We start from the raw sequence: 12,706 nt of genomic DNA, 5'->3' as shown, positions 1-12,706 counted from the left end.
ATAGCTCTCTAACACTCAAAAGCATACAACTGAAAAATATAAAACCTATCAGAGAGATAAATCTAAATAATTAGAAATTATTTTTGATATCATGCTTAAATCAATCATCAGTACAAATACTTCAATTGAATTCCTAAATTATTCTCAACTGTGGTAAGCAAAATTTTAACATCCAGAAAATAAGTTGAAAACTCGGTGTTAAGTCTAAATCACAGCACTATTTACATTAAGTTTCGATTGACCTTTTTTTTTCTTTCAATATTTAAATGTAATTTTTTATGCTAATTCCAAAACAACTGTTTGTTAAAAACGTGTAGACTCCATGTTTCGCGTGTCAGTTTAAAACTGATTGATCACGTCATTTCATTAACATGGTATTCCACTCCATTTATTCGCCCACTCATTTAGATATGCCACTCACAAGAACTTAATGCAAACTTCATTCCAATCTCTTCGTTTAAAGTTTTGCAAACCCAGATATCCTAATATACCCCAAATATCCTTGTCATGCCTCTAACCTACACATATCTGTTCCGGCATCACGGTTGAAAAGAGATGGAGTGAAAAGAGGAAGGGTTATGCAGGAGTTGCAGCACCGAAAGTAGTAGAGTTAGTAGGAGCTCCGGTAAGAATTCCGAAAAATGAGTTTAGATTTAAATTGGAATTTAATTGTACATATGTACATAGACATAGATAATTTAATCCTTAAAATATAATAAACTTATATTGACAAGAAAATTGTCATCATTTGTGCCAAAACAAGCGTAATCCTTTCCATGCATTCCATCTACTCTTTCTCCAACAGCATCTACTAAATTCCAATTCAAATGGCGCGATGGAAATGGCCGGAGAGAAAAGTAGGACGAGTTAGATGCCCAACCTTCTTGTCCTCTTCATCCTAATTCTGGTTGATTTTTCGCATTTTTGAGCGATATGGGAGGGAATGTCCATACTTCATTGACGTGGACTGAAATGATCATGAATTCCTTGCTTAAGATTTCACTTATTAAGACTTTTCTTTGCAGACGTTGATGAATGTTTGGAAGGCCGACATCGCTGCCTTCCTGACAAAGAACAATGCGTCAACGTGCCGGGTGCTTATAAGTGCCAACAACTGCTTGTCACTCCTCCCCCTGCACCATCAAGGGCCTGTCCCACTGGACGGAGATTCGATCCAACCTCAGGATCCTGTCAAGGTGACTGTTATTTTGAGTGGTGATTTTTTGAAATCCAAGATGATATAGTATTGTACAATATCCGCATCCTACCGAAGCTGTAGCACTAGAAGTGCACTTGATGTGTTCTTTTTACTTTCTTTATGAGATGCTAAGAGGTATTATATAATTTTTATAATATTAATCGACAAGCGTGGCTGGTGCAAACTGATAGCTAGACATTTTCTACTATATCTATTAGATATAACGACGTATTTTGTATTTGTATAGAAGTGGTCATAGCTCGCTCTAATTTTTCTGTTATTTTAGCGATTGAGAAAAAGATATCCTTTCATCAACTTTTCGGATTAAAGATAAAAGCGGCGTAATTTTAATTTAAATTATCGATTTTACAACTTTATCTCATCTCTGATGAATCGCATGCAACCAGGCTTCTCGTAGAATGTCAGAATAAATGCTGCTCAAGCTAACTCATGAAAATGTATTATGTTTGCCAAAATATGTATTGAACTTATAAATTAAAATTCTTGTTCGGATTGAGCGCACTTGTGAAAATCTAAAGTCAGTTAAAGTTGCTAGAAAAAAGGAATTAGGAAACGCATATAAGACATGTTTAGAGTTTTTATGTTTTAAAGAAAAATATACATAAGAAAAATGTTTATGAGAGGAGTGGGTACTTTATAAACAGTCATTAATGGTCTAACGAGGAATTCTTATGCCAAAATTTGGGTTTATTTTTATCGCCAAAAGATAGTGGATAAGCACAAATCTTTATGATTAGCCTTTTCTTTTTTTCCTATCCTATATCCACCATATTATACCGACTGTCGGGGTAAAATACATTTCGAATTGATCCATGAAATTGATCCAAAGTAGAGATGCTACAGACTTATGGATTATCAGCACGGATCTATATGATGATGTTATGTAAAATTTTGTTCCATCATAGCCGAAGTCATCGGATGTCAATGCATGTTGTCACAAAACAGCAGCATCCAGAATTGGGTACAACAATACATCGTGAGTAATAAAATAGACCAATAGGAGACAATCAGTCTTAACTTCAAAAGTCCAGCAAATATTTAATCATGTGATTTTCCTCCGTTAAAAACTGAAGAAGAAAGATTCTGTTTAATGCCTGCATTGCTTACATGTGAAATAAAATCAAATTACTATATCGTAAAAGTTAAAAAATAGATTATTTTGAAAGCTACGTTTGTAATAGCGCTATGATGTCATAGGATTTGACACTATTAGATTGGTTCATTTCCACAATGAGCAGAGTAGGTGTGAGGCTATTAACCTTTTGCACTCGGAAAAAGTAATTCGATGCATAATCATTCACTTAATACAAAGACGTATATAGCTGAGAAAAAAAATATATAAATAATTGTTTTAAGTTGAATTCTCCCTTTAATTAATTTGCATCTACTTTCTACTCTACAGGTATTTTTAATAATCAAACTTGAATAAATAAATAAATGAATATATAAAACGTTAAAATGATGCACCGTCTTGAATGGTGAGTGAGAGTGCAAAACCATCCGACTGCAAAAGATTAAAATAACATGGCTTTAATGTCTGGCACAGTTCGATGCTTAAAAATAATTTCTGTGGGAATCAAGAACATGAAGTTATGCACAAGAGATTTTATTGAAAATAAATATAACCGATATTCTTGGCGATCGAATTGGTCTTCAATGGTGGCTTGTTATTAATAAGTTCATAGAAATTATACTACAATTTATCTCCTTATACAATACTTATTTAAAAACTATTCAGAATGGGACTTTCCCCCTACTTTTGTCAATGAAAATTCATCTATCTGGATAAAAAGAGCACATTCTCCATTTTTTTTTTTTTTTATAACTAACCTTGTTTACAAACAAATTTGTTTTTCCATTCTCTGATAACGGGAAATCCCACGAGCACAGATTGTGGCTTGATTTTTGAAAAGAGGTCTCCTCCACATCGTCTTATCAGCGGACTTTTATCTTTGTAGTGGAAGCATATTCTAGATTGAATGTCACGATAAAGAATATTTACTAGGAGTGAAATATTCATTCATGCAAATACATTAATGCATGATCTGCGCATTCATGTCATATTTCTAAACCTGAAGAAAACAACCTTTATTAGCACAAAATTAAATGTTATTTTTATATGCTTTTATTTAACTTGATATGTTTTGTGTTTGTAAAGATATACTTAGGTAATTTATTTTTCATTCTTAATGCACTATAATTTTCGAAATAATGGGGAGCTGAATACACCCGACAACAGGACAATATTTTAATAATTTCAAAACATAATTATTTGTAAAACAATTGGTTTAAGTTATATTAATACCAACCTTAAGTATTGTGTTTAGTTTCAATTGAAATTCTTGTACGTAATTTAACTTGAACAAGGTATTTTTAAAAATTAAATTGTTACAGACATTAAGCCATATTATTTTAATATTCTTACCCCTATTCCATTTATGCAAATCTTCATTCCTAATGGAATCGAGTTTTATGACATAATACCATTGAGAACTTCACATCTTGGGAAACAGTCTTCTAACTGCACTTGTATCGCTCGCCGTACTGCAGTTTCACTTTTTTATTCCTCGTTATGAAAATCGTTTGAATATGATTGCAAAAATGAAATTCAGTGACTAGTAAATAAAATACAACGTAAAAAATAATGCAACAATTATTTAAAAAAAATTGTTAACATGTAGGCAAAAAAACTATACGACAATTAAAATAATATATCATTATATCTATATATGTATATAAATTTTTAATTAAACTTTCTAAAAATTTAATTGTGAAAAAATTATATGACAATTAAAGCATTATATAATTATCTATATAAATTTTTTAATAAAATTTCTAAAAATTCGCTGGGAGGTGTACTTCTCATTCTACAAAGTTTATCTGCGCTAAATTTGATATAACTCTGCGTCGTCTATAGGTCTGGTTTGTATATAACGAAGCCACACATTCTCTTTCACTAGCAAAGACAGATATCCGTGGCGCCCTCTGATATTGATTTTGAGATGAAATTATTTCAGAAATCATAATGTTTCTGATAATAATTGTGAAATATACGGAGACTTAGATAATAATAAAAATTCAAGAATTCAAGAGAGGCTTTTGTTAATGTATAAAAAAATTAATATTTTAATAATATAAGTACAAATGTATTAATTATTAATAATGTAAGTACCAAAGAAAAAATTTAAACCGAATCTCGGAAAACAATTTTGTAAATCAAGTAAGCTTATACATACGTATATATTATAAATTTGAAAGATTTTGTTTTGGCATCAAAATTTATGCTTAAAAATATTTTCTATTATTTAATAGGGTGCTCCCGAAAACCTTTCATTTTCATTGTTGACCAAATCTCTAATTCCTTTTTCTTTGGAGTGGGATTATTTAATCTTTAACCAGACACGATCCTGTTTTAATTTGAAAAATTTTGTCGTCACTGCAAAGTTAAAAAATGTGTCCGAGAATTGCGTATTAATTAATGACGGAAATTGATTTTAAAGTATTTTTGAGCATATTTAAGGGAAACTTTTCAAGTCTGAGAATTTTTATTTGCTTTCAAATAATAATAATAATAAAAAAATATTAAATAAACTAAAATGAGAGAAAATGTTCAGGATTCCTACTTGATCAAAGGAATACGTCACTTGGCGGTAAAACTTACTGTTTGTGTTTTTCATACGAAACACATAATAACTTTTTATAAAAAGGCTTATAGGAAATGAATGAGAAATTAAATTTCATATAATAATGTTTGTAAATTGCTGATTTAATTTATAGAAATATATTACCTGTTAATATTTTTGTTAACCTGAAATTCTTATTAATTCAATTGATTTTCAAAGCAATAATTAACAAGATTTCAAAACAATTTTTTTCCTTCAGTGTGAATGATAATTCCGGCATGTTTTAATAGTATTTGATTATTGACTTTTCGATATTTTTCACCTTACAATTAGTTTAATTCTTTTGAATATTGTTACTGGAGGTTGTTATCTGAGCTTATGAAATTGAGCACTTATTCATTAAAATTTATTTTCTTAGAAACAGACATAGAAATATACAGTTCTCTTTTTTAGATTTAAGTAAAATAATAAACGTCTACATAATGAGGTTACCATGCTATACTGTAAAGAGGTACAGATTTAAAGTTGTCATGAAAAATTGCATGCTTTGTATGAATGCGCTTTACTGGAAATCTTGCAATGCAAAATATTTATCTGCACAAGATTCTAATAAATTTGTCGTACAGCAATATAATACATTTTCATTTAACTCCTATAGTGCGACTCATACATTCTTTAACTCATACTTTTAATCATGCTGCATTTGGGAATCCACCGTCGAATGATACTTTCAGTTATAACAAAATATTCCGAAACAAAAAAGTTTGAAAAACTAGATTTGAAGCTGATCGATGCATCTAGGATATGCAAATTTAGGCTTAGAGATGTGAAACTTTTCATGTGAAATTTCTTGACCATTAATTCCGAATTGTGATATCTTTTGATAAGTTTCTAAGATTTCTATACTTGATAAAAATTGCACTTACAAAACCAAAAGAGAAATTTGATTTTTTTTAAAAAAGAAACTATCATTAATAATAACAAAACTGAATGCTAAATCAATGGATGAAACTATTTTTTATTTGTCAACGGTATTACAGATCATTTATTCAACTTAATTCATCTTTGGCGTTTAATTTCTATCATATATCTGGTGACAAACATTTGCACTTGAAGTCAATGTTTTAATCTGTTTCATTATGTTAGCTTTTTTTCTGTCATATGATTTTATGTTTTTTCAGGATCTTCAATCAAATACATCTTGCTGATGTAGGAATGACATTTCTAAGGAGAAAGGTGGACACCGGTTATGATGTAAAAGAGATTTTTAATGAAAATTATGAATGTGTAGAGCATATAAACATATATTTAGATGACAAAATAGCAATTCATGTCATGCTTCAGTATTGTAGAATAGACATGTGATCGTCTCTTCGTCGCTTTTGTTGTTAGGCATATAGTAGTTGCTTTTTTGATTTTTGATTGGTTAAACTATAGATTGAAGTAGGATGCTTTTACAGCTGTTATGTTCTGCTTACTGTGCTTATTATGTGTCAACTGTATTCTGTTGTGTTCGTTGACGATGTCCTTATCCTATTTCATAATTTATTTTCTGAATAAAGAATTCAATTCAATTTTTTTTTCAAAAAGTGTGATAATCTTACAATTTTAACCGATTCCAAAAGAAAATTTATTTTAATGGCTGAGATAAGAAATATAAATAAAATTATAAAGAAAACAAAACAGTGAACAGCATTAAAAAATCATCATTTTTTTAACTGTAGGGCACTTATGCTCCAAATATTGTTTCCGCATGTCTATTATTTGTCTTTTTCTGCTATGGAAATTCATTTTATATTCTAATTCAGATGTGGACGAATGCGAAGAAGGAACACACACCTGCGACCCCAACACCCAAGAATGCTTGAACGCAGTCGGCAGTTTCAGATGCATTTCGAAAGTCACCTGTCCTTATGGTTACAGATGGGTTGCATGGAGAAGGAAATGTGAAGGTAAGTAAATCTATTTCTCACTCCTATAATGTGCATTACAGATCAAAAGCATTGCAAGTTTAAGAAATTTAACGTTTCTTTTTCAAGAAAAAGCCTTCAAAAAATAATATATTTTCATTTAAAGATATATTTTTTATGTCAATATGTTAAATTAGTCTAAAAGCATGATATAATTAAGTTATTGAATAAAAAATTATTTCATTTCAAAAAGAATAAAATACAAACAAAATGTACAGGTTATCAGTATTGGAATCCATTTTGGTTCCCCAGAATAAAATGAAGTAAAGAAAAAATTTTAAGTTCTTTTGATCAGAAAAGATAATAAAAGACTTCAAGTTGACTGAAAAGCATTTAATATTTGGCCGGGCCGCCTCTGGCTTCGATCACAACAGCCACTCTGTTAGACATAGAATCCACAAGGTTTTCAATACTTCTTTCGGTATTTCATGGTGCCAAACTTTAATTATTGTTTCCTGAAGTTCTCGATTTGTTCTGAGATGGTTCTCAGTTATTTTATTTCCCATTATACTCCATTTATTCTCAATGGGGTTTAAATCTGGCAAGTTTCCTGGCAATGCAAGAACATTACTACCATGTTTTGCAAATGCAGCCTTGACCTGAAATAACGAATGTTTCGATATAGAGGTCAGAATTGAACTTGTATGTCTATCTTTATTAATATACTAGCCGCCTTTGGCTACCAGCCGGTTCGCCAATCTTAATGTTCGTTTAAATTTTAATAATTAAATAGGTTGACCGGAGTTTAACCCCCTTCTTCGCGAAGTTGCGATAACGCGCCAAAGCTGGCAATGCACTATAATTGAACATCTGCTCAATTGCTTTTGAACATTTCGCAAGGCCGTTGTTGGCGATTTTTAAAAATTTTGCCAAGCAGGGGCTTAAACTCCGGTCGTACCATTAAATATTTTACGCAATTCCAACTTTAATAGATTCTTCAGCAAAATATTTTAAAACTGCAAATTTTGAGAGTCATATAATTCACTCATAATATTATAAAGGCCTTCAGTCATAACGTGATATGTATCTCTCTAATTTTCTGTTGCCCCTCGTAGAATTTATGCTTTAAATTAACGTTTAAATGATTAATCTACAATTAATATAATAATATTTTTTACTGAAACAAAGCATTTTTTTTAATAATATGATTACTGATAATAGAGTCACTGAGCGTTTAAACTTTATGGGCACTAAAGAATATCTTTCCTAATTTATGTAATATCTCAAGAATTTGTCAACAAAATTTTCTCAGATTCATGATGAACATACCGATTAATTAACAATGTTTAATTTTAAATTCATCAAACACTAAGAAAATAAAATGAATCGTTTAAAATAATCGGTCGAAAACAGGTTTAAAAAAACTACTTAAAAAAACGATGTACTTAAAACTATAAGCATATACAAAAAATATATATAACTAACATAAATACAATTTAATTACAAAAGCATGCAACTAACCTAAAAATAATTTAAATCATTGAAAACAAGTTAAAAAAAAACTACTTAAAAAACGATGTATTTAAAACTATAAGCATATACAAAAAATATATAACTAACATAAATACAATTTACTGACAAAAGCATGCAACTAACCTAAAAATAATTTCAATCGTCCGTTGATAATGGTTGTCATGTCAACAGTCAGAACACAATGCGCACGCGTGAATTTTCTAAGTCAGTTACGGTAACGCAAATGCGTGAATTTTTCTACGCCAGTTGGGGTAATGCTATGCAGATTATATATTTTTAATTTCCTTTATTCTGTGTTACTTTAATTCAAAAGTACTTCAGAATGAATCTGAAACATGGATTAATTAACAATGTTTAATTTTAAATGCATCAAACATTAAGAAAATAAACAGAATCGTTTGAAATAATCCGACGAAAAATGTTAACCCTAGCCTCATTACTGTTGGGAGAATAAAAAAACTGAAGCCTTACTCATTTGGCGGTGGGGAAAATGGAAGATTTTTTTGGCGAGAAAGTTGGCGGTGGGGAAAATGGAAGATTTTTTTGGCGGGAAAGTTAGTTTTTAATTAATAATTAAAATTTCAAAAAATGGGACCCCAGGTGCACATTCCCGACCTTTAAGGTATACATGTACCAAATTTGGTAGCTGTATGTCAAATGACCTGGTCTGTAGAGCGCCAACACACACATTGAGCTTTATTATAAGTATATAGATGGCAGGGTGCTAGATCTTGCTGAAATATCCATTTCTGCCTTGGGAACTTGTCACGAGCACTACGAAGCATTTGATCCTTCAGCACACCAACATATTTGTGACCATTCATGTTTCCTGTACAAAATGTAGTCGTCCAGTTGACTGATATGACATGAACCACCACACCCACCATTAAGTTTTCTGGGTGTTTTGATGTACGAATCAGGCATTCTGGCCTCATGCTCTCCTTTGCTTTTCGCCAAACGTGGGCAGGCTTGTCAGACATTAAAGAAAAGCGACTTTCGTCGCTGCATATAATTTGTCTCCATTCTGAAATACTCCAATTTTTGTGCACTTTGTCCCACTCAAATCGTTTTTTCAGCATTGCTTTCATCAGTATTGGATTTTTTTCTAAATACTTGTGCCTTGTAACCAACTTCACAGAGTCTTCTGCGAACTGTTCTGGGACTGGTAATGACAGACGTGAACTCTTGCAAGTGTAGAAGAACTTGCAAATCTATTTTTAAGGCATAATCATGTCAATGTAGCATCAGCACGTTTAGAAGATAAACTCGAACGACTACTTCCATGCTTTTTATCTACGATTTCTTCGGTTTTGAATATTTTTATGATGCGTGAAACTATCGACTTATTGCAGTCGTACCGATGAGCAATCCTAACATTGGATATGTTTTCTTGATACATTAAAATAACAATCTGGCTTTTCTCACGTGTCAATTCACACATTTTAAAAAGAAATGAATAGTTTAAATTGAAAAGCACTTCGACAGCGTAACAAATGAAATGAAATTCTTCACAGTTGGAGATTTTATAATAAACTACAAGATAACGCAATCGTTGCAGAAGATTGTTTCAAAATGAATGACGCAATAGCTTGAAACTTCTCCACTACATTTATACTAGAAAATATCACTTTAAATGAAAAAATATTACTTTTTCGGGTCTTATTCTTGAAAAAAAAACATGCAATTTCTGAAACTTGCAATACTTTTGACCAGTGTATTTAACGTATAATAATTTCGCCAAAAACGTCGACTTCAAGATTTTGTTTCAATCTATATTTAACCGTCTACAATTTCGAAACTAGCTTAAAAGTGGCCTCTCCCAAAATTTCTTGTAAGTTTCCTAATAAAGGTAATAAATAATTTTGGATCTTGTGCAAATTCCATTAATGACAAGAATGCTCAAAATTTGAATTACGTTGGGAATCGAAGATCTGAGCAAGGTGGAAGAATGTCGGTATAAACGGAATGCCTCTACCTTCCCCTTTCGATTCTCGCACACAGTGATAGCTACCAATCGCAGGAGCGTTTTGTGTTATAATGAGCGTTAATATAATGAAGAAAGCCAAATGTGCGTTTTGGATTCTTACGTTCCAAATTAACCCCCAAATATGCGTTCTTTTTAACTGATTGAAATCAAATTTTATATTGATAACAACTGTAAGGACAACAACACATATCAAATTTCATTTATCTAAATCATTGCATTTTTTAGATATTGTATTTGTATGCACTCGAAATATACAGACCAACTAAAACCCATTAAATAGATTTGGCTTAAAATTCCATACAAATATGTTACTTTTGCAGTATAAAACTGTGTATCTAACTCTACGTTGTTTAAGTTATTGTGCTCACTTGCATTCGGGCACTCGCATCCTGTGGAGCGATTTCGTCCATAATTTGATAGAAATGTAACTACAAAGTTGAATTAATCACGGAATCTCAGCTGTTTAACTCAATACATTTTTAAGTTACTTTATAAACAAACAGAGAAACACATAAATTCAAAAATGTGTTTTTCTGTGTTACAGTTTGAAAAGTGGCGATTTTCCAAAATCTAGTGGCCAATTTTTTTAGAATATAATACTTTCTTTAAGTTCATATATGAAAAACTAAAACTTTATAGAATTGTCTCAATTTTCCTGAGAACAAAGATATTTTAAAAACACAAAAAATGCAAACATTGCTTTGCTGATTGGCAGATTTCAGTCATGTACAGGGAACTCCAGACAAAGATTTAAATAAAAGACAACCTACAGCAGCACCTACAGCATCGTGTATAACAATATAATATATTACCAAACTTAACGCTTGACGCAGCGTTAAGTTTGGTAATATTAAATGCGCATTCGCATTACATTTGAGGAGCTACGGCATGAAACAAAATTTGCTCGAGTAACATTGTAATCGAGTGTTCACAGTTTGAAGTTCGAGAAAGTATACACGCTGTAGTACCTCATGCACTAATATTTTCGAAGAAGCAAAAACGTCTCGTTTGAATGAAGAGCATTACTTTGCATTGCATGATGAAGCCCCAGATGATTTCTAGCGACTGATTAGAAGTAACAAATGATTAGAAACAACAAATCCTGATGCACCAATGAAATAATCGATAAGAGACACCAGTCTTGGAATAGAAATATGCATTAAGCTTGCGCCCATCGTAGAATTGAGCGTTGCCACCTGGATGTGCTACCGACAGTGATAAGTACTGTGAAATTGCTACGAAATTACGACATCGCATTAGACAGACATCTCGAAAAAATGGTCGAGCAAGGTATTGCTTTGAAAAGACAATGCATGCCCCGTATCAGTCGCCAGACTCATAGCACTCTTGTTTCGTAGAATCAAATGGCAGAAAAGCATTGACTTGAATGAGAAATATGTCTGGTCAATGTTATATTCAATTTTTATTAATGAAGTATTTTCCACTCTTTGACTGCATTTGTGTCAGTTATTTCTCTATGAACCAAATACACTCACGTCCATAAATTAAGGATAATTGAAAGTCACGCGGAAATCGAACTCTAAAATGCATACATCACCCGTAAAATGACTACACACATTTTCAAAAATCATATGCAAATTGCAGGAAGCCACCAGATGACACCGATAGTACGTCACAACGACGGGAGTGTGAGAGAGTAATGTATAAGGAATACAGGCAAAGAAGTAAAATTGTTCGCAAGCGCTTTATAAGCTTTTCAGTGCAATAAACGCATAGTTATGACACAAAGGATGCATTTGGATGATTTTTTTACGTGGTAGAATTATCGGCCGTTTGTAATGTGGGCGTACAAAGCTGGAAGTATACGAGGAACTTGGAATCGCCCAGAATGTCATCTCCAGGCTTTGGCAATGATTCCTAGATGATGGTAATGTGAATAGACGCTACAACAGAGGTCGCCCCCGAGTTACAACGCCGAATGAGGACCAGTATTTGGCGGTTACTGCCAAAAGAAACAGATGGAACACAGCATCAGACCTGTCTCGTCAGCTCTCTTCAGCCAATGGTACGACAGTTTCAAGGCAGACCGTGTACAGACGCTTAAGGCAGATTGGTCTATATACTCGGAGGCCTGTCAAATGTGTTCCATTTACTGCAACTCACTATCGCCTGCGGTTAGCCTGGAGTAGAGAGTATGAATTGTGGACACCTCAACAATGGCTTGTGTGATGTTTTCCGACGAGTCCAGGTTTAGCTTGCAGTCTGATTCTCGCCGGATTTTCATATGGAGAGCGCCAGGTACCGGTTACCACCAAGAGAACATCATTGAACGACACTGTTACGGTGATGCAGGATTGCTCGTTTGGGGGGGGGGATTATTCTGGGTTCCAAAACTGACCTGCATGTTCAAATTGGAACCATGACAGGCCAAATCTATCGGAACGTCATTCTGGAACAATATGTACTTTTGTTT

The 12,706-nt window shown here is 32.4% G+C and overlaps 1 protein-coding gene across 4 annotated transcripts in view; it reads left to right on the top strand.

Moving 5' to 3' along the window:
- LOC129963031 (fibulin-1-like) overlaps positions 1-12,706 on the top strand; it is an 87,896-nt gene that overhangs the window by 46,865 nt on the left and 28,325 nt on the right. For 3 of the 4 annotated variants that reach the window (XM_056077038.1, XM_056077040.1, XM_056077039.1), the window contains 2 exons: positions 1,026-1,196; positions 6,651-6,794. In XM_056077038.1, the coding sequence (XP_055933013.1) occupies positions 1,026-1,196; positions 6,651-6,794 (315 nt within the window). The remainder of the gene's footprint in view (positions 1-1,025; positions 1,197-6,650; positions 6,795-12,706) is intronic. The other variant, XM_056077041.1, reaches the window with a different exon arrangement.

Source organism: Argiope bruennichi, chromosome 3 (genome assembly GCF_947563725.1).
Source record: "Argiope bruennichi chromosome 3, qqArgBrue1.1, whole genome shotgun sequence".
In the NCBI taxonomy this organism is placed as follows: domain Eukaryota; kingdom Metazoa; phylum Arthropoda; class Arachnida; order Araneae; family Araneidae; genus Argiope; species Argiope bruennichi.
Note: the sequence above shows the minus strand (reverse complement) of the source record. Positions and strands in the feature narration are given on the sequence as shown.